Consider the following 23,423-nt stretch of genomic DNA (forward strand, 5'->3'; position numbering starts at 1 on the left):
AAAAATACAACTTTACAAGACAGGCGAAGATTAAACTTTCAAAAAAGGCAAAATATAAACCATTTCAACCGTTCTTTAAGTATATTTTATCTTTTCTGTCATATTAAAAATAACACAATCTTTAATATGTATAAATGGCTAAAATTCAGTTGGACTAAAGTAATATCCTTGGCGTTTCTTAGCGTCCTAAAGTTTTAAATTCATAGATTTTTAACATTAAAAAATATTTTTAATTATTCAGAAACAATACTATCGAAGTCAATTTTTTTGTTTGTCTTTAAATCCAACTATTCTTGTAACGTGGTATTCTCTTTTTCTCCATCTGTATCTTTTTCTCTTGCTCTTTATAGCCTTCTTTATACCCTTTATTAATCCCCTTACTGTATGTAGTAAGCTTTTTTTTGTTTGTAGCGAAGGTTCTCGCTAACAGCGGAACCAATTTGGTTCTCCTTTACAGTGAAGCTTCTTATACGTCTCAACAAAAATGAACCCCCCCCCATAGCAAAATAATAAAAAAAAACTTTTTCTATTTATACATACAATCTATGAATTTGCCTTGTTTAAATTCAGATCTGTAGGTCTTCTAAATGGTACTGATTTATCTAAAAACAAGAAAATACGATTACTATTGTTTTATTGATAACAGTTACATCATATACAAGTACAATGATACACGAGTAATGCCATTTGATAGTAAGACTAGGTAGTAGATAATTTAATTTTACTATATCCAAATCTTTTATAAGGATATTTTTATACCTTACTCTACTCTTTTCTAAACCATAGGGGTAAGGGAAGAAAAATACAGTCCATCTTTTTGACATTTGCAGGATCTTAAGGGGAAATTATAATCCTTTCCAATATGTCTTTAAACCCGATTGGTATCCGCAGGATTAGAACCGGTTCTCAGCCTTACTAAAAAAATCATGTATATCATCATATTTCAGACAATTTTCCACGACTATAAGAATAATATTGCAATTAAAGCCTGTTTTGTTAGCCCGGTTCCATAGCCCTAATAAAACTGGTTTAAATCTTATTTTCATTTGTAATATCGAAGGAGAGCTGTATACCTACTCTCCCCCTCGCCCATTTTAAACTAATTTTACCTTGTTCTGGTGTTGAGAAGAGGGGCATCCCCCTGGGTAATGATCTGCTCTGTTCGTTGGTGAGGAAGGTGGGTGGTGTACCCTCCCTCATTATGGTTCGGGGGATGGAATTACGGTTAGAATCCTCCATTCTGAAAAATACAAAAATAAATATTTCTGTAAACAAGGATGACAACATCTGTAAAAGCAAAACTTGACATATCAGACAGACAATAAACTCATTATAAAACAAATCCAAAATTGATCAAATGGTCTTGAATTTAATAGTCGCCGCCAAAAAATGGCCAATTGCATGTCCCAAAACCAACAAAACTGAAACATCGATAAAAATTATTCATCTTGTTTTAGACAGATTTATTCCAGATTTATTGGCACCGATAATAAAATTGTGAGTAGTACGATACAAGAACCGGTTTTAATCCATTGGATATTAATAGGTTTGGAAGCTATACTAGAGAAAATTAATTTAAAAGCTTACCCTGAAAAATACTGTTCATACGATGGCTTAGCATAAACCCCCCTGGGGGGTGGTGTTGCCTGGTGCAAATACAGCCGGGGTGTGCCCATCTCTCCGCTATGGCTGCCAGGGGTGTGGAGCACTCCCCCTCCGGTTCCAGGGGTGGAGACTAGGTACTCGGATGACTCAGAATTTTCACCTCCAGGCCCTGAAATAGAAAAATTTCAATTCAAACCCGAATTTGGTCAGCAGCATAACAATTCCTTTATGGGCAGTTGACCGAATTATCAATATCAATAGAATTACTTTAGTCAATGCTTAATTTTTGGGTACTTTTGAAAAAAGGGATTTTTTTTGTTTCGGGAGACAAACTGCATATTAAGGAATTTTACATACGTTTCTGTGGGTATTCTATTTAATAAAAAGTGAGTAAAACTTTTTAAACTACTTTTTTATAAAAAAAAAGTAATGGTCCAAATGTCATAACTTGTGGTAAGATATTTCAAGCAGTTTAATTGGCACTGCTGGTTTGAATCAACCAATCAAAATTGATTAAAATTACTTTAATTTAAAGCCATTATATGGAAAAACGAGTATAATTTTTCTCCTTGCCGTCGTTACCTGAATCCAATTCTTGAATGATGAGTATGTTATGATCACAGTTATTATTTTCTAATGTCTTGGTATTTAATCCTCCGCCCATGCTACTGCAAATTTTACAATATATATTGACATATTCGAACCTAGGTTATTTTTGGAAGCAATAGTCAGAAGTCTACTACATAAAAAGCTTCAATAAAAACATTATCGTTATTCATGGTTCAAAACCGTTTTCATTACGCCAGCCTCAAACAAATGAGAGCTAACACACTTCATGCATTTAATCTCTCACTCTCCCCCAATATTACTTAATTTTAAAAAAGGTGTTTTAGTCCTTGTGGTCTTCCCTAATTCTCACTTGGCCAAAAAATAAATTTTTACAGAAGTTTTTATGAGATATATCCTACACGCAGAATGAAAAGACTAGGTAAGCTTTAATACCTTAAAAAAAAATTTTGCGTTAAAAAAAATATTGCTTTGCCTAAACGTGCATAGAAAGAACTGAAACCCCTTCCCTCCCTTCACTTTTATGCCTAACCCCTGCAGTCCGTGGCTCAACACGTAGCGCATCTGCTCGTCGTCGGGAAGGTGACAGGTTCGAATCTCGGTCCGACACCGCGTCATAACTGAAGACGTTAAGAATGGTTCCTACTGCTGCTATGTCAGATGCGCGACATAAATAAATAGTTGGAGTAGGGGAAATGCCTTGGCCCAAAACAGGCGCAACTCATTACCATGCACAGTTAGGACTTCTCAGACAAAGGTAAAGGTCGTGCAATCAAAGGGTTGGTTATCTGATGGGTGTTGATACCCTAGGCGATTGAGCACGTTACCCTGCACTTTAAAACGCAGAGTATGTTCAAAGGTGACGTGGAGAGAACTTGTGCCCGAAGCGTCATCACGCCCCTAGAGTCAAAAGTAAAAAAAAACCTGCGGTCTCATACCTACAATGTCCTAACCATGTGGAGCAACTATAATGTATCAAATATAACCAAACCTAACATAAAATTTAAAACCCACAAAAACTACCCTCCCTTTAAATTTATTTCAAAATAAAGAGAGGGGTTTCTTTTGCTTGACTATGCACTTTTAGGGAAAAATACCAAATTTTTCTATCAACATATATCATAAATGCCTGGAGTAGAAACCGCCAGCAAGGCCCAAACCAAGGCTGGGGGGTGCAGAAGAATTGTGGGGGGTGCTAGGAGATTCTACGGTGGGTGCACCTAGGTAAATAGATAGTTAGAATGGTGAATAGATGGATAGTTAGAAAATTGTATAAAGTAATACATAGGCCCAACCGGAAACAATTGTATTTCCTTATAAAAAATAATATGATGTTTGTCTATGGGTGTGTAGCTTAATATTTTCACTATAAGTGCCCGTAAAGGCCTATAGTAGCGTAGCCGCTATATTAGTAGAATAAAGCAATACATACGAATAGGGTAGATTAATAAAGTAAACATTGATACCTACTATAAAATATTACTTGATATATACCAAGCTGTAAGAAAATAAGAACGATTGTAGGTTTTAAAAAAGATTAAATAGAGTTGATAACAAATAAAAGAAAATGCGAAAATTGTTCTTAAAAAATCACGAAACCTTTCTATAAAATAAGTATCTTTCTTTTGAAGAAACGGACCAATTGAATTGAAATAACATACTGGATGCTTATAAGTACTTAGGGAATAAGCTGTCTATTTTAGATAGCTGCCAAGAAAATCACATTTCCACAGTAGTATTACGAACTGAATGGCGGACGGACACACGAATGAAATCATAGATTAGCTTCGCTACTAAAAACATTGTATATAATGACCTGAATATTGGTTATGTGGAGCTAAATGGAGCCTGCTGGTATTGGCGGGGCTAAAGTTACGCACTCGCCTACGTCCAAGGGTACCAGTACCTAAAAATAAAATAAACATTAGTCATTTTATTAAAGATATTTTAAGAGAAGCTTATTTTAGGTTCTGGACTGGTTTTGGGCTATTATTTTTAATATTTAAGTCTTGAAGTCCTCTTTCCTCTAGTACATGATTAAAGCAATGGTTCAATGGTAGTTTCAATTATCTACTACCATTCATTCGACATAATGCCAGTAAAAGATCAATCTACCTAACAATGTTGTATACCTGTATGGCTATAAGATCCAGGTTGAGATCCTGCGAGGCCAGCTTTCTCCAGAGATGTCCTGCTGGACTGGAGTGACCTCACCAGTTCCTTGGCTTCGTACCGCAGGTGCTTGCGGGTTAAACTCCCATCCCTAAAATTATCAAATGTAAAATAGACAATTATTTCAAAAGGGGGATAAGAAGAAGTTACTAATTTGGCACAAATCGAATAATAACTAATAAAACATTTTAAAAAGATTCAATGTGTTTATACTATGCCTAATGCAAAGCCTGTGTTCTCCTAATACTGCAGTGCTATCAAACAACTTGAAGTAATAAAGAAACAACCGACATACTTCCCCTTTTACTTTCAATTTATTTTTAAAATAAGGTTGGGTTGGTGTTGGATTATCCGTGCTCGACAAGTTACTTTGTGTAAAATCGCCAGATTATGTTTACCTCGATTTAGGTATAGGTGGGGATTCAGCGTCCAGCGGGGTTCCAGATCTAGAGGCATCCCTGCAAATAATAAAAACATAAATATATTGTCATTAAGATCTTAATAACAGATAGACTGATTTTCATGTGTAGCACTAATGAAACAGAGTGGTGGATTTTATCCTAAATCTGTTTTTTTATTTCTTTTTTTTTATAATAATCCTAGGAGCTTCCCCCTGGCCTGGCCTCTGTGGTGGGGAATATCAGAATAGTTATTTCTTGCATAGTATTATAAACGGCTTTCCGCGGATATAGAATGTACAATTATGAGATTAAAACTAGTTTTTTAGCCCCGAGGTGCCGAAGGCACCGGCTAAAAAAACTGGTTTTAATCTTATGATTGTACATTTTTATATTCGTAGAAAGCTGGATATAATACGATGCTAGACATAGTTTTTTCGTTTGGATGAGAACCGGTTCCTATCCACCGGATTCGAAGGAATACGAGAAAAATAGCTTTAAACCAACCCTAAGAAATGCTTCCCTGAAAAGTACAACCCAGTCACACAGGCAATTTCCGAGATATTTAGCTTCAGACAAAAACCTTATTACTTTGTATTGTAAAAGGAAAGGATATTGTATATTTATAAATGTAATATTATATTAAGTCATACAATAAATGTAATAATGTATGACGTCAGAGATTGACACACAAAATAAAGTATTAACTTAATCTTTTCCTTGACAGTAATACTTTTACGAGAAGAATCATTTCCCAATAATTATTTTCTCTAGAAATAATGGTTGCTAATTTGATTTTCCCCTCCTCGTTTTCTTTGACTAATTCATGCTAAGGCCCTAACCCTGCGGGTGGTTTTCCTAAACCTAATTTATCCTAGCCTAGCTTTTGATATTTAATATTGTAAAAATATATTTGTGGACGCTAGCACACACTATAAGGAAAGGCATTTATAATTTTTTGTATCTATCTTTTTATATTCATTTGTACAATTCTAATTTTCCAGTTTTTTAGATATCAGTTTAGGAAAAAGAAAAATTAAATAAATCCATGCTACCAAAAAAATATTTCCACACTAGAATGGAGGAAGTAATGAAGATTGGTCAAAATTAAACAAACTTTGTCCCATTCCTCCACCCCTGTTCATTAGTAAAATATTGCACCTCTGACAATTGATATATTAATACTTGGATGTTGCACCAGATTTTCATGTACTCTAATAAAGTGATACTCGCATCTGACTAAAACTACAATACCCCCTTTCCTCATAGTCTCCCATATTATTGGAAGAACGAACTAAAAAAATGAGGTCCATATTAGCAAGCTACATTGACGACACATTATTTTTCCCTGCCAATTTATCCATGTATGCTATATCCATTCCTCTGACAGATATGGATTAAACAAATGTTTATCTCAACTGCAAAGAAAGATTAAGCATGAGATAGATTGATATCAAATTGCATTTTCTAATTCAAGAAAAGAATTCAACTTTGCCTTTTTTTACAAGTAAAATATATTTCTCTATGAGTCTAAAACCAATTAATTTTCGCTGGATCAAAACAGGTTTTGATCCACATTAAAAATAAACATGCATCGTATCTATTTTGAGACAAAGTTTCCTGTTTCGACGACCTGAGACTTAGGCCCTTGTAGTTAACAAAAACAGTAATTAATCTAATATTATTCATATTCTTTTCTGTGGAAAACTACCTATAATACGATGCGATAAATATACCTACATTCCATAGCTGCCCAAAAACTATGCCAGCATAAAAAACAATTCTAAACCCATGAAGGAAAACCACGACTTCAATAGTTTTATTGTTCATAAAACAGAGATAACAATAGGTAACAATTTTAGTCAGTTATTTAAGACTTTCAAACTTACCTTACTTAAGAAGAAAGGGTTAAAAATTTAATCAGTTAATGAAAACTTGTATCAAAATTCAAAATTAACGTTTTTTGTGCAGTACCTATTGAACTAAAACTAAAAATATCTATTAAAAAAAAACTCACCTGAAAAGTCCAAGGGTAACTGTTTCATCACATTGACGTAAGAATGAAATCAACTCCTGCAAAATAAGACAAAATAAATATTCATCATAACTAAAGGATTTATTAATTGTAATGTTCAGTTCATGTTTTAACAGTTCTGCGACTTGCAACCATAAGTGTTATTCTGAGTGTGTTATTCCTTATTAAGAAGCTTCACATAGGTCCAAGGATGGTTTTAGGCTATTTCATTTTCAGATTTAAGCCTCAGAATGGTTTTAGACTATTGTTATGCTCTTTTTACCCCTTTGAAGTCAGAGTCCCTAGATGCTAGGGGCGCAGCCACTATTAACCTGAATGAAAATACTCATTGTTCCTTCATCTATAGACATCGACTGGACATTTTTTACTTACAGTAACTCCCCCCACCCCCTAAAAAAGTAAAAATCTGTTTAAACAGTTGTATACCTGGTGGTTGTAGCTGGAAAGGTCAACACCATTTGCTGACACTAGTTTGTCCCCTGGTTGAATCCTTCCGTCGGACATTGCAGGATCACGCAAGATTGCCTAGATCATAATATCTTGGTATATTAAAGTGAAAATAAGTTTATATTAAAAAATGGTGGCTTCTTGGGCACTATCATGATTTTGGGGGAGAGGGAGGGGGGGGGGGGGGATGATAGACCCACCTCCTTAAATTTCAATTTCAAAATAAAAAAAAAATCAGGGGTATTTTTTTAGGAATCCTATTATATAAAGTAGTAAGCGTTTTTTGTCTGTCCCGAAGAATCGCTAACCGCTGAACCGATATATTTCTCCTTTACAGTGAAGCTTCTTATAGGTCCTGGGAAGGTTTTAAACTATTTTTGGGGAGGGTGTCTTCATCCTCTCCCCCCAAAAAAATTTTTTTACTCTCTTAAAACTCAAATTTAAATGGGATGAAGTCGACTTTTCCACCTCCTACCTTAAGTGCCTCTAGAGGCTTCTAGGGGCGTATCCGCTAATGATTTATATAGGAAGGTTGGAGGTACTCAACCACTATAGATAAAAAGCTATTCGTGCTTCACATGTTTTCTTTAAATCTAAAACTTTGATCCTATTATTTGTTTTAATAGCTTTCAACATTACTTTCCTTAATATTTACAACTTCAAATTTCTATAGGTAGGTATAACTGCAAAACCGTTTAACTGTCCCTTACTTAAAAAAAAAGTTTCACAAACAATGAAGAGAAATAGGCAAAGAAGAAAACAATAAAGTTTGGTTTACCTTTATAGAATGATTAAGAATTGTATCATCTGTGGATGACAAGCTAAACCCCAGACTTCCTTTCACCTGAAACAAAAGATATCATCAAATATTTTGTCTAATCGTCACAGTTATCACCAAATTTTATAAAAAATAAGATGATGCCATGACCAAATCAGGGATCAAAACAGCTGCAGGAAAAGGACAATGTCAATTAAGTTAAAACAAATTAAAACCCCAATAAAAATAAACACTAAAAAGGGCAGATAACCAACGAGAATTAGGAGAGGGAAAAAATAGTCACAGGAATCATCATTTAAGGTTTTGAAATTCATGAGACAATTCTTACATGCTTTAAATTGTCCAATTCAATAAATATTTAACTATCGAAGCGATGTAGAGACACACCGAAAAGAAAAGCTTTGCTATTTCATATGTATAAGTGTACCTTAGTGAGTGTAACAGAAAATCCGCCAATGATCTTCGGCTGGGACTGAGCCCCTCCGCTGCTGTTCAGCGTGTCCGCGATGGGTTTCAGGAGATCAAGTGTGTTGTGGAGGGCGCTGTCCTCCCCGTCCCCGCTCTGAGAATCTGCCGGGGGGCTCCACTCCTTCTCGGGGGTGGAGGGGGAGATGTCGATTTCCATTGATTCGCCTGAAATAAAAAGATCATTAAAATAAAAAAAAATAATTTCAGTATTTTGTGTAAAGAAGCTATTTGCACCTGAACTTTTAACTTTTCAATAAAGATTTTTAATAGTCCTATGTGTAGTAGGTTATTATCAGAAAGAATAGAAATAAACACGGTTTCTCATTTGCAGGCTTTAAAACTTTGGGTTACTACTTATATTTAATCTTGGTTAGGTAGTTAGTTTAAAACATCATTGTCAAAACTTTTCAACCAAAATCTACAGAGAAGGATCCTTTTGTTATCATCATTGGGTATGTTCATCAATCCATATGCATCGTTCATTGCCTAATCCTATAAGATCCATTGAAAATCAACAAAATCATACCTGCACTATTGAGAAGGTCAGAATTGCCACAAACAGGATCAGTGTTCAGGGACAAGTTGGCGAAGGATTTTAGGTCCTAGCGAAAAATAAATACATGAACAAAATCTTCCAATTAGCGCAAATGATAGCGTGCCTGCTAGCTGTCAGGGAGATGACGGGTTCGAGTCTGGACCACAACGCGTAGTCGGAAAAAATAGTAAACACTGTTGCTATGTCTGGCATGTGACACTAATAGAACTGAGAAAGGCCTTGGTTATCTGTTTGATATTACTATTATTGATATTGATAATGCTCTTAGGTTTTCTAGGTTATGACTAGATTTTAATAAGGGTTTTAATGTTAATTTCAATGGAACAAAAATCAACTTTATCATTCAGATTATATGACCATCCATTTCTGATGTGTTAAAAAGGAAATTAAATGGAAATGTTTCTATTCAATAAATAATTTTATATCAAATTCTATTCTTGTCAATTTTAAAAGGGCGTTATTCGGAGAAATAATAGTTATCTTAAGCATAGTATTATAACCAGCTTTCCAAGGATATTAAAAAGTTTTATTGGTTTAAATGTCATGATAATTTATTTTAACATTTGTGGAAAATGGTCTGTTATGCGATGCTATGTATGATTTTTCAATGATTTGAAATTTATAAAGATAAATTTAATTTTGTGCTATTTGCTAACACAAAAAAATCTTCTTGTCACGCCAGTAGAAGTAATCTTTTTCACGTGCTATAAGTAAAGTAAAAGGAAATGGGATAAAATCTGCCTATTTCTTTCCTTCGGGTGACCCTCCAATCTCAAGGGGGCACTATTTCTGATGTGCCCTAATCATACAATGAACTGGCCCTGCGGGGCTCTCTTAGTCGTTACATAACCCAGATATGCAATTACAAAAAATCTTCATCAAAAATTTAAAATGGGTTGTCAGAAGGTGCTCTACTGAAAAATTTAGAAATTTGACCACGACAATTTATTTCATTATTTTGGTCTAAATAGAACCGAAAATAGTTTTACTTTATAGAACAAAAAATGCATGGATAAGGAAACTCAAGAAAAAGATTTTCTTTGCTTGTCCTTGTTACTTAATGAACCGAATGATTTCTTCATTTTGTAAAAATTTACATACCTAGGTTCCGGAATGATTTTAGACAATTTAAAAAAAAAAAAAATCTTTGGATGGTTTTAGACTATTTTAGTGAAGTATTTATAATTACATTTAATATTTCATTAAAAATGATTTATCATAATAAAATACCTACAAATTTTGGTTGGTTGCTTTTTTTCGTAATATCTTACCAAAAAGTTATGTGAAAAGAATAAATCGAATATATCAAATGTAAATACATTATTGGCTTCTCTTACGTCGTCTCGGTGAAACATGATTTTCTTCACACATACAAAAACTTTTTTTTGTGTAGAGTAAAAATACTTAAAAATACAGTGGAGTTGGTCAGTTCTAAAACCACCTAAATAATTGGGACAGCATGCCAATATTTGTAGTTTTTTGGTACAAAAAGAGATAGATATTTTAGGGATGTTAGTACTTAGAAGAAAATATTCTTTTAATTCTTCCAAAAAAACACTAGGTACTCAAGTACTATACGTATATCACTATTGAAATTCACACCAAAAAAGGAAAAACTTGATTATGGGGTCGCGATAAAGTGGGCGAATAAAACCACCCCCAAAAAACACAAAAAAAGACCAGGAATATATGAAAATAATACCTATCCTTAATCATTTGCTCAACCCCTAATTTTTGCACATTTATGCCTGTGAATTTGGCCTAAATATGGATTGTGAAATTCAATTTTAACATAACTTTGTTTGGCGCATTTTGTGAGATATTTTTGGAAGATTTTTGTATTGATGTAATTTATTCCTGATCAGCTCTCCAATTATGCCATGTGTTGACATTGTACGGCCCGTACGAGTAGGATCTCACCACGCTAGACCGATGCTGAAATAAATAAATATACATATATGAAATTTAAACCTATAAAAATAGCTACGCAAGAATTTGTAAGCCTAGAACTAAGATTTCATGGAGTTACAATAATATGCTAGTTTTTTCATAAAACCGCCCTAGTTATAATTTAGTGAATTCGCAACCTTACCAAAGCAATTTTTAATTTAATCAGGCATGATTTTATGAAGAACTTAATAAAAGCAAACTTTTTCAGGATTTCAAGATCTTGCTGTTGTTGTACGAAAAACTCCTCAAGGATGAAACTTGAATTTTTCAACAACAAAAACAAACTTATTCTGATTTATAGGACTAATATTTAGTAAGATTACTTAAAGTAAATAAGTGTTATATTTCTATATATCAGCTTCTGAAATGACATAATAACCACATATATCAACATTCAACAAACATAGAGAGCAAAAGAGCACAACAAACTTACATTAGAATTAAGATTACTTGCAGTTACATGAATGATGTATTATTATATTTCAGCTTCTGTAGGGACATTATGATTATAACAACATATTTCAACAAACGCAACATTAGATGGATAAAAAATTGTTAAAAAAAGCTTACATTATAATTAGTTGGACTAGAATTAAGATTACTGGCAGTTACAGGATCTGGTATTCTACACACCTAAACAAAATAAGAAAATAACATTAGGTTTCATAAGAAAAATTTTTATTTATATTTTTAGTGACAACAAATAAACCCCAAACTGTTTTTTAACTGTTATGATTTGAATACTTTTATGTATTTGCCCCTTCTATATTGTTAACATGAATCATTTTTATGAAATTCTTAAACGGATTTAAGACCAATGGAAAAAAAACTAAACATATTCATTTTAAGTGCCAGAAAGTTCAAGAATATAAAAAAAATCAATTGTTAAGAAGTCATTTTACGATTGATTTCTTTAGTGTTATGAAATTGCAAAAAAGGTTTCTTTAAAGAGTAACAGAAATATAAAAAGATTAAGTACTATGACATAATCAGATTAATAAGTACTTGAACAAATCTTATTCAATAGAATAACGTCTTTCTAAGTTATATGTATTTAGTTTGATTTCATGTAGAATACATAAGTACCCAAAGTTTTGAAGCCCGCCAACAAGAGACCGTGTTAACAAAACTTTGGGTAGCAAAATAATTTAAAGCCCACTGTCCCATCCCTTCCTGGGTTCAAGGTCAATATAAATAAAATTTAATTATCTATCTCTCTCCCTGACAGTATCATATGTTATTAAAATTATTTGTCCTGTAGGTAGGTATAATCTTTTTACCATAAATCCATACAAGTGTGAAATAATAATTTTAAAAAGTAGTGGGGCTTCTCTATAATATAGAAATTTTATTGGGTTCTACATTTAAGGAAGCTTCATATAGTTCTCGGGATGGTTTTATCTATTATATTTTTAGATTCAAGTCTTTGGACGGTTTGAGGCTAATTTTCTTTCCTTCCATATCATTTTTTATTCAGAGTTCCCAAAAGACTCAAATTTATTTACATATAATATCATTGCTTCTCTTCTTGATAGATAAATACCTATCTTTTATATTTTTATTACTGCACCTAACATGGATATAATATTACTTTAAATCAAACACTGAAATCCAGTAGGTAGTAAGTAAAATAACAACATTTATAAAAGCAGAATATTCTATCATCTTAAATCATCAATAATACAAAGTAGAATGATGTCTGTCTGTCCGTCCGTCCGTCTTTCTGTCTGTCCCTTAAGATCTCGGTAACCACTGAACCGATCGGATTCTACTCTTCAGGGAATATACCTACTGGTCCTGTGGTGGCTTTTGGCTAATTTCTTTGGGGGTGGCACACCCCCAACCCCCCTTAAAACAAAAAATCCCCCCCCCCCTTTTTTGTAGGGGATTTCCTTGGTCCTTTTTTTTTGTAGAAGATTTCCTTGGTCCTTTTGCGTATTTCGCCAAAAAAAATTTTATCACGTCTTGGGGAAAAGCCCCTAGAGGCTAGGGGCGAAGCCGCTAGTATTTACAAATAATATTAAGAAATATATACTATAAATGATCAGTGATCAGATGACATTGGACTGTAAATCATTTTAATACTCAAAGCAACAGATATATAGTATAGATTTATATACAGACAACTACCTCCCTTCCTTTTTCAAAGACCTCTTTCGTATGATTCTAAATTATTTTCTGCTACTTGGCTGTGTTAATATAAGCAATACCATTGATTGATTTTCAATGGCCCAATAGAAAGGTTGCACAAGACGGTTGCGTTGGGGAGATACAGTTATTTAACCCTTTCTCCCTCTAGTGTTTTACTCTAACCTCAAAGCTTTATATTACTATTCTTAATTTACTGGATTAGGTTATTTTTTTTCCATTATCATTAGTGATTAAATCTATACACGGTGTTTCAGAAAAAACTGCGTTTTCCGTTTTTCTGACACAACCAGAAGGAATACAGAAAAAAACGATTATATGTCCTTATTCTCTGTAAAAAAGTACATCAAATTTATAACAGGTGTTTTTCATTATCTCTAAAAATACGGCCTCTATGATAGGTACATAGTTTCCAAAAATGCTCTATGTGAAAAATGTTGTGCAAGAAAAATTAAAATAACTCTTCTATTATGTAAAAAAAATCGTAGAATTTCAATATTAATTTAGAAAAAGGTATAAGAAAAGTACCTTAATGAGTTTTAAAAGTGAAATGCTTTTTAGCTCCTCACAAAGGCATTTTTAAGAAACTGCAATTTGTCATTTTTTCACATTTCTTGATTGTGATACATATGCAGTAAAAGAATCTTCTTTAATAACGTAGGTTATAGTAAAAAGAAAAAACTCCTTTTTATTTGACAAAAAAATCTCTAAAGGTGAAATGCTTTCTAGCTCCTCACAAAAGCATTTTTAAGAAACTGCAATTTGTCATTTTTTCACATTTCTTGATTGTGATGCATTTGCAGTAAAAGAATCTTCTTTAATAACGTAGGTTATAGTAAAAAGAAAAAAACTCCTTTTTATTTGACAAAAAAATCTCTAAAGGTAAAAAAGTTATTGAAGTTTGAATTTTTTTTATTAAAGCATTTAATTACAAATTATGGATAAATTATGAGTTTATATCTTAACCTGTCAATCAAATTAAAGGATTATAGGAATAAATGAGGGGTGGGGATTTACGAACATGAGCAATTTTTAAGATCATGTTTCTTAAGTACCTATACAAAAAGAAAAACTGAATATTTGGTTTCAGTGAGGGAATATTAAATGAAATTTTTAGTGTAATTGGTAGAAAATTGTATTGGCCGTATTAAGATGTTGTTTTCAAGTGAATAAATTTTTGAAAACCAACCTTAAGGCACAAAATTCTACCAGAAAAAAGCATCATTCGCATCTTTTGAAATATTTATGCTTTAAAATGCGCCGTTATTTTCAGAGATATTAAAAAACACCTGTAACAATTTCGATGCATATTTTTATAGAGAATATTGACATATAATTATTTTTTTTGTACTCCTAATGGTTGTTTCCCAAATTTGGAAAACGCATTTTTTTTTAAACGCCCTGTATATCGTCCATTGTCCTATCTTTAAAGATCCCTAATGAATATAAACCTTAACATTTAAAATAAAATTTACCAATAATTTAGTTAGAGGTGGGGAAGTTCTGAGGATGTCTAAAGCTTGTCTGAGTGAAAGTCCACTGACAGGCACTCCAGATACTTGCAGTATCACATCTCCAATCTAAAACAGTAATAGTTATTTCTCGCATCGTATTATAGACAGCTTTCCGCGGATAGTAAAGTCTAGTATAAAATTATAAGATAAATTAAAGTAATGTTATCTACAGAAAATTGTCTAAAATACGATGCGATACAAGATTATCTAGTATGGCTGAAAACGGATTCTAATCCTGCGGATATTAATCGGTTTCGAAGCCATATTGGAAAATACATTCCTGTAATGAGTAGATAAAATGGAAACATTGACGCAATTAATATTATTATAGTCCTTTTTCTTACCATGTATCCATTCCCCAAGAATATGTTACAATCGATTTAGTAATACTTTAATGTTGCATCACATTTTCATGTACTCTGATAAAGTAATACTCGCAGCTGGCTAAATCAACAATACCCCTGATCCCTCCCATCACCTCCTATTTGATGAACGGACTGACCAATAAATGGGGTCCATATTAGCGACCTAAATTGACGACAGATTTTCCCCTGTCAATATATATCCAGGTATTCCTCATCCATTATGTTACCTTTAATTGTGCTGTCTGCCAGGCAGGTTGGAGGGGGAAGATGTTCTTAATTCTGATGAGATTTGTCCAGGGCGCAGGGGCCTCCACTCCACCTGTTATACTGAACCCCAAACCAAGTGAGTTACGCTTGATGCATACCTGAAAATTGTAATTTTTTTCAAGAAAAATCAACCAATTTAAATGAATTTAAACAAAAGATAGAAAAGCGAGAGGGCAGAAATACACAGCTGCAACCAACAACTGAACTAATTCGAGAGAAAAAAAAATTCGTAATTTTAGCTGATTTTGAGGGACTGTCTTGTTAATAATAAAGTACCCCCCATAAAAGAAGCTAAAGGAATTAAACCTCAAAAAAGTTACATTACTGGGATTTTGATAGTGTGTTAAATTAAAGTACAGATCTGGTCGAGAAAAAAATATTATCACTTGGGATTTGAGGCAGCTCTGAGCTGTAACTAACAACTAAAATAAATTCGAGAAAAAAAGGGATTAATTTTTATTCTATTACAATAAGACTGTCTACAGTCTTTTGTTTCATTTTTTAAAATGAAAAATTGTAGGTACCTCAAATGTGTTATCATACTGGGCAGAATCAGGTATCAAAGTTGGGCACAGATCAGACGATGACATCATATTATTGCTGCCATCGCTCCCACCCAGGGTAGAGAACCTCAAGTGGTCAGCGGAGGGATTGTTGTAGTTTTTAGTTGCATCCAAGTCCATCAGATGCCTCTGGTAGGGCTGAGTGCTGGTTCGACTGTAGTTTATTTAATTATTTTGATATATTGCAAGAACATTAGGATAAAGTCAATGGAAAATAATTTCTGACATAATACTTTCAGTAAAGCAATGAAAATATACCTAAAGAATAACACGACATAAAAGCATATAACAAAGGGAAATTAATTTACTATTGCTTTTACCCAAAAAAATTAGAAACCAATAAAACTGGCTATGATATGCAATATTTGAGTGGGACAAACCAACAAACTTTTTTTAGACCATTGTTTAAGAGGTCATACAACTGAATAGAAAACATTACAATTCAATTTGAATTGTTTGAAAAGATAAAAATTTAATACTTTTCTTTCAGTTATATAAATCCAACTGTAGTGGTATAGGTAAAATTCAAATTATATTAATAGATTAAAATAAATTCCTGTAAGGTGGTGGACTCATTTTCATGCTTGCTTGGTCTTCACAAGACTATTTCACTTTATTTCAATCATAATTGTTCAAAAGTAAATAATGAACAACTTGTATTGTTTATAGTTGTTTAGTTGAAACAATTTATATTGTTTATATTTGTTTAATTTTACAATTAATGTTGTTTTTGTATTGGTTTTCAGTACAACTTTAATTGTTCACTTAAATTTTGGAGAACAATTGGGGTTGGTATCATTCACTCTTATGAAAAATGATTCAAGTAGGTAGGGTACGAAAATATATTAACAGAATAATTTCTAATCACTAAAAATAGGGTTTAATAACTGATAAAATAAAATTATCACTTAGATTTCAAACTAATTATCACTTAGGTAAGTTATTGTGTTTAAAGATATGTTGCTTGTTAAAAATGGGTTGCTGCGGTGGTATGAAGTTTCTAGCTGTCTTCTTCTTGCTCTACTTCTCTAAAAAAAATTACATTATAATAGTACTACATATATTAACATAAATGACAACGTCCATAAGTTGCAAAGCACAAAAATCAAGGTTGGTAATATGGCCAAGAAGATATCTACATTTATTAAAATCAAGAATAGGAATTTAAATATATAACAGAAAACAAATCACAAAACCTTTTTCACATATTTTTATATTGTTTAGAATTTATATTTTAGAGCATGGCTGACAAACCGATGGAAAAAGTAAATTACAAACTTGATAAACATAAGTATGAAGAATATTCATCAAAAACAAATCAACCTTCCATCTTTAGTAGCAACAAAGAAAATGACTTTTCCCTCATAACCAATTAAGTTATTGACTGACTGAAGGACGGACAGACAAAGTGAATTATGGAGTAGCTTTGCTACTAAAAATATCTAGAATAAAGATATGAATAGTTTTAGATACACTTTTATAATTGGATTAAAAGTTTCTTAATGAAACAGGCAAGAGTGACTTCATTAAAGGAACTTTGATTTAGAAACCTATTGAGACAAAAACTTTACTAGGCTTACCAACTGAAAATATTATGTTTATTGAAGCATATCTTAATTTTGTATTCTCTTTAAAGTTGAATCAATGTAATACCATCAACAAATTAGTTATAAAACTAACTATGAATCAGAAACATATGAGATCATCGTTAAGCAAAATCATCCATTACAGTCACAAAGACAGACGGACATCCTTTTACTTTAAACAAGGATTATGTTTTGATACTTCTTTTATTGTTCACATAAACTACCTCTATGTGTCCCTTTCATATTATTATTCCAAATATGCTTTGCCCAAGCTTCCCTGGAGATTAGTGCAAAAGAAAAAGAAAAGTTATTCCACATCTCATAGCAGGAATATAGGGACAGGTAAATGGAGGAAAATTATTCCTACCCCCTATGTAAACATCTATAATTTTTATGTTTGTGCCAGGAAAAGGTAAAAAAATAACATTTTTATTTACATTTTTAATCAACAATTAACTACCTAATCTTTTTATTCATGGGGGGGGGGGGGATTAATCTATCTCTCATTGACCTATCCCTGTATCCCTAAAAATACATTTATTTCCCACCGTCTCTTCATCTTTTATACACTGAGACACAGATATATAAATGAACAAATTACATACATTTAATAATGTCTAAGTAAAGACTGTAACAAATTGATATACATCCCAAACGATAAAACACAAAATTATCCCTTCTGTAGATTACAATTAGAGACTGAAACGTTTGGTCACTGAGCTTGATGAACCAACCAATCAAAATTCAATAAAAGTCCCCAAAGTTGTTGAGCGAACAAATACGCAAACGTTTAAAACTTTGAGGACTAGTTTCATTAGCAGCCCAATGTCCCCAGTCCCACCCTGCCTGCAAGACACAACCTTATTTGTAGGACGTCCTGTGAAGCTCACTATCTACAGACAACCAACCCTATTATAAAATCTTTACTTTTTATAACTACCTATAGAAGTAGTTATCAGCTTGTCATTATTTTATCAAACCACCCTACCATGTCCTTCTGTTAGTCCCTTTATAGCTGAAAAGAAGCAACATGGGTAAATTTGTTTTACTACTGCAGTTTATTCTTTTAATTTGTGGGGAAATAAATTTAAATTGTTTGGGGTATTCATTGTAAAATAAAACAAACCTAACTCATTATCTTTACCTATCCAGTTATGACTTCAAAACAAAGTTTTAAAAATAAAATAGAATATGATTCACTATTAGATCTTATTTTATTTGTAGCGTGAGCCAAATCTTGCTAATTAAGAGCATGATTATACGACCAACTCTATGATTGCACGACCCTTATCTTGAAGTCCTAGCTAGGCAGGATAATGTATAATTATTGCACCTGTTTTAGGCAAGGTATTCCCCTTGCTTTAAATATTTATGTCACACTCCTGACATAGCAGCAGTAGGAACCATTAGCAACGTCTTAAGTAATTATGCGATATTGAGACGAGAATTAAATCAACTTCCCATGTTACGCCACAGTCACGGATTAGATTAGATTAAATTAAAGAAAAAATAAATAATATTTTTATTGGGCAATGGATAGAGTAGCTGCGCTACTAACAATAAACAGCAGTTCCTTACCTAGCTGCCTGAAGTTTCAGCAACTGATCTGTCAAATGATCACCAAAAGCTTGCCTGAAAAAAAGAAAAGAAAATCAAACTTGTTTTTATGCATTTTGAAACTAATGATGTAAGGAAAAGAAAGGTTAGTTTAATTAAGAAAGGGTTAGAAAAATCCCGAATGAGTAATCACGCATTTTTTATAAAAATAATTACAAAGTCGATGGAGAGGTTCTGGTGGTTCAAAATTAGATTTAAGTTAAGGCACTAAGATTTATGCATAATATAATATTGCACAACATGAAGTTAACTTCGCTACTTATGGATAAAAGCATCTTTGTTCGAAGACAAATTATAACAGTCGTAGTGCAATTTTGCAAATATATGTAGAAATTCCCAGTAAAATTAATTAGAAAGAAAATTTTTTTTTAAATAAAAATTTCAGTGAATTCAGAATTTTATGATGAAATAAGGAAATTAAACATTTTTTGAAGGGTAATTTAATTTTTGGGGCTTTTATAAAATCTTTTAGGTTGTAGAAACTAGCAGCATTCAAATTTTTCTACGTATAATTTTATTCTACAAAAGGTTTTTGTTGATCATATAATTGCGGTTGTTTACTGTTATCCCTCCAATTGTTAGCTAGCTAGGCTGTGCTACTTATAAACATATTAGGGTAAAGCGGGGCGAACTCGGTCTTTTTTTCGGTTTTTTGAACCTGCAAATCGTAAAAATTATTTTTTTTAAATGGGACCAAGACCAGTAGAAAGATCTCGGAAAAGTCGATCAGGTCCTAAAAGGACGTAAACCTAGGACTTTGGGAAGTTTGTCAAAATTGATCTCTAAAACGGCACCGACTTCGCCCCGCCTTGAGGCGAAGTCGGTAGGGCATTTTCAAGCTTCGAAAAATCGATGACGTATTGATTTTATTACAGCATGCCCAAAAGGTAAAAGTTGCTAAATGTAATAAAGAGTATGCACAAAAAATTTTATTAAGATAGGTCAATTTTTTCTACCAAAAAAAATAATTTTTCCGAAGTACGCGCAATTTGACTTTTTTTTCCGAAATTTTTTTTGATAAAAAACATAAAAATACTACTAGAAAAAATAACTTTTTATGACTTTAAAGGCCTGTTCCTTAAAATTCAGGCAATTTTGAATAGATTTGGCCAAAAAAAATTAGTTCTATTAGCAAAATTTCCTAAAAAAATCAAGTTGAAAAAAAGAGATAAGTTTGGCAAAATCTGTGGTCGATTTTCCAGCTTCAAAAAACCTATGACATATTGATTTAATTACAGCATGCCCTAAAGGTTAAAGTTGCTAAATGTAATAAAGAGCATTCACAAAAAAAATTATGAAGATCGGACAATTTTTTCTACAAAAAAAAAAAAAAAAAATTAAGTACGAGAAATTTGACTTCTTTTCTCGAAAATTTCACTTTTTTATATAAAATTGAAAAAGTTAGTATAAAAAGTGAAAAAACCGAATTCGCCCCGCTTCACTTTTAGTCGATTTAAGAAAAAACTATACAAGCTTTTTTAAAGTTTTAAACGGAAATGGATAGCCTATTAGATTCTTAATAAGTCCCCTGAAGACGTCTAAGCTCTAGCTCTTACCAGTTTTTGTCCAACTTACCGTTTTTCCGACCGAAGCAAAAAAATCGAAAAAAAATTTTTTTGTCGTCCGACTTTAAGACCCAATAAGTACCCTAAAAATTCATCTCACAAAAATTTCATTTTATACTTTTTTGTAGGCAATTTAATAAGGAACAAATTTGATTTTATGTTTTTTTTCTGTTTGTCGATTAGAACATGGAGAAAAATGTCATTTAATGAAGGTGGTCAAAAAAATACCGACTTCACCTCAAAACCGAGATCGCCCCGCTTTACCCTAGTCCTTGTTAAGAAATATATATTTCGTTTCTCACGTAGAATATCTACACTGAATTACTTATAAACGAGGGTTTGTGATATATATTCGGTGATTATATTCAATTTAAATCATGTAATGTTGTCTAACTTTTATTCTTTGCTTTCAACCCCCAGAACATTTCGGGGAGTTGAGTCAAGGACGACCAAGCTTTCTTTGAAGTGTAAATGAGGGGTTTCTTAGGTTTGATTGAATGGGAATAAATCAATTGTATTTTTTTCTATTTTATGTGGGGTAAAATTGGGAGTTTCAAAGTTTCTGGGTAGTTTACACCCTCCCCCCATTGAACAGTTTCCTAAACACATTTTAAACAATTTAGATCTTCAACTTATATTTTTCTTTTATAAATAACATCAAATAATTTTTTGGCTCATAATTCTATTACTCCATGTACAAATGCCTCTTGATTTTAAGCTATACAATGATATTAGGGTTTGCTTAAAATAGTAAAATATTGTGAATTCCCGAAGTACAGGTTTTAACTTTTAAATGAAGATTAATTTATCTTTCATTTGACAAGAACTATCCTCCATTTCAAGAAACTAACATGAAAGTATTTTTCAGCTCATGACATTATTAAAAATTCATAGATTTCTTGTAAAACTGTTATTTTCAACAGAAGAACAGGTTAAAATATGTTGACTGAATGGATTTATTATTACTAGGATCTTACATCAGATTATTATGTACTCTAATAAGTGAAACTTATACCGAACTAAAATAATGATCCACCTATCCCTTCACCTTTACCCATTCTCTCCCCTCCTGCTGGATAAACGAACTGACCACAGAGGAAATAGCAACCTAAATCAAAAACAATTTTCCCCCATTCATATTCACGTATACATCCATTATTGACTGTAAGTTGATCCTTACTTCTCTGGATTTGGCATTTGGAAGAAAATAATGGTAGTCAACCACTGCATCGCCCCTAAATTTACAATCTAGTAAAGCGAGGCTATTTTATCGTTCATTGTGCTATCACTGTTTTAAAACACTGCAGTCTTTTTCCAGCAAAATTTAGTGGAAAGTATGCATATTAAATTTGATAGAAAAATTTTCAATGAATGTTTGAAAGGACAACAATATCCACAGAAGCGCAGCTAGACTGATAATGTAGCCATATAAAAAGTAATGACAACATTATAATAGTAAAAAGTTTCTAAAAAAAATGCATTGTGTCTCAAAAAAAACTATAGCGCAATGGGTCGAGAATATAAGTGGATATTTTGACAGGGGAAAAACTGTCGTAAATTTAGCTCGCAAACATGCAGAATCAGATCGTTTATTGGTCAGTTCGTTCATCCAATAGGAGGCGGAAGGAGATAAGGTAAAGGGGGTGGAAGGAGAGGACCGTTATTTTAGCCCGCTGCAAGTTTAACTTTATTTGAGAACTATAGCAGTAAAGGTGTAAAAAGTTGGGTGTCTAAAACTCCCAACTTAATATTCATTTAAGGGTGTTTCTAAATTAAACTGTATACCTGTATGCAGGACTGATAGAATCTAACAGGGAGTAGGGTGTCTCATAAATATTATTACTACCTGTAAGCAGGGCTAATAGAGTCTAGCAGAGAGTAGGGTGTCTCATAAATAGTATTACTACCTGTAAGCATGGCTGATAGAGTCTAACAGAGAGTAGGGTGTCTAATAAATATTATTACTACCTGTATGCAGGGCTGATAGAGTCTAACAGAGAGTAGGGTGTCTCATAAATATTATTACTACCTGTATGCAGGGCTGATAGAGTCTAACAGAGAGTAGGGTGTCTCATAAATATTCTCATCTGCCAGGTTATTTGCATTATGCTCGTTGGCGACAACCTAAATATGTAACTTGTTAATTATAGCATTATTTAAGGCTTAAGCAGAAATTTAAATAAATCATAAGATTTGTAAGACGCATACTAAAAAATCTTGTATAGCACGCCTCGGGGCTATCAAAACTGGTTTTAATCTTATAAGTTTTTATTTCAATGTCCGCAAAAATACATGATTTTTCAGTGTGGGTGAGAACTAGTTTTAATCAAACGGATAGTATTCGATTTCGAAACCATACTGGAAAGTATTTTAATATTGTAGATAGGTATCATCTTTGTTGTTTGTTGTGGATAGGTATAAAATATACGTGGTGGATATAAAGACAAGGAAAAATTGTCATCAATTTAGGTTGCTTACATGGATATCATTTATTAGTCAGCACGTTCATCCAGAAGGAGATGGGGTAAAGGGTTGATGGGGGGTATTGTTATATTAGCCAGCTACGAGTTTCACAGGTTTATTAGAGAACATGAAAATCTGATGTAATATCCAAGTGTTTATACATCATTTTGTTTTTTAAAATTTGGATTGTGATACAAATATACCCATGCGTGCCAATGAGTTGCGCGCCTGTTTATGAAACAAGATATTCCCTCTACTCCTACTTTTTGATGTCATGCAACTGACATAACAGCAATGAATAAGCAACAAACTTTAAATGAAAGGCAATTTTGATTACTCTGCGTTGCAAACAGAGCACA

General features: G+C 32.6%; 2 protein-coding genes across 2 annotated transcripts in view; both read right to left on the reverse strand.

The window, feature by feature from the left end:
• Positions 1-22,439, reverse strand: LOC145332200 (uncharacterized). The gene is made up of 22 exons (XM_080177160.1): positions 22,387-22,439; positions 18,998-19,051; positions 16,390-16,861; positions 15,795-15,987; positions 15,231-15,368; positions 14,600-14,704; positions 11,547-11,609; positions 10,882-10,961; positions 8,997-9,070; positions 8,430-8,635; positions 8,003-8,068; positions 7,204-7,302; positions 6,760-6,815; positions 4,743-4,802; positions 4,305-4,435; positions 3,989-4,078; positions 3,302-3,392; positions 2,188-2,273; positions 1,588-1,774; positions 1,110-1,240; positions 556-602; positions 1-186 (listed from the first exon to the last, which is right to left on the reverse strand). The coding sequence occupies exons 3-22, from the start codon at positions 16,413-16,415 to the stop codon at positions 139-141; spliced, it is 1,977 nt and encodes a 658-aa protein (XP_080033286.1). The 5' UTR covers positions 16,416-16,861; positions 18,998-19,051; positions 22,387-22,439; the 3' UTR covers positions 1-138.
• The window catches only part of LOC145331285 (GSK3-beta interaction protein-like), a 16,858-nt gene continuing 10,268 nt past the window's right edge, over positions 16,834-23,423 (reverse strand). Inside the window, exons 4-6 of the mRNA XM_080175903.1 lie at positions 22,631-22,725; positions 18,998-19,051; positions 16,834-16,861 (exon numbers count right to left, since the gene is read on the reverse strand). Of these exons, the coding sequence (XP_080032029.1) occupies positions 16,834-16,861; positions 18,998-19,051; positions 22,631-22,725 (177 nt within the window). The remainder of the gene's footprint in view (positions 16,862-18,997; positions 19,052-22,630; positions 22,726-23,423) is intronic.

This window comes from Acartia tonsa, chromosome 11, assembly GCF_053477335.1.
Source record: "Acartia tonsa isolate MP-2025a chromosome 11, ASM5347733v1, whole genome shotgun sequence".
Taxonomy (NCBI): domain Eukaryota; kingdom Metazoa; phylum Arthropoda; class Copepoda; order Calanoida; family Acartiidae; genus Acartia; species Acartia tonsa.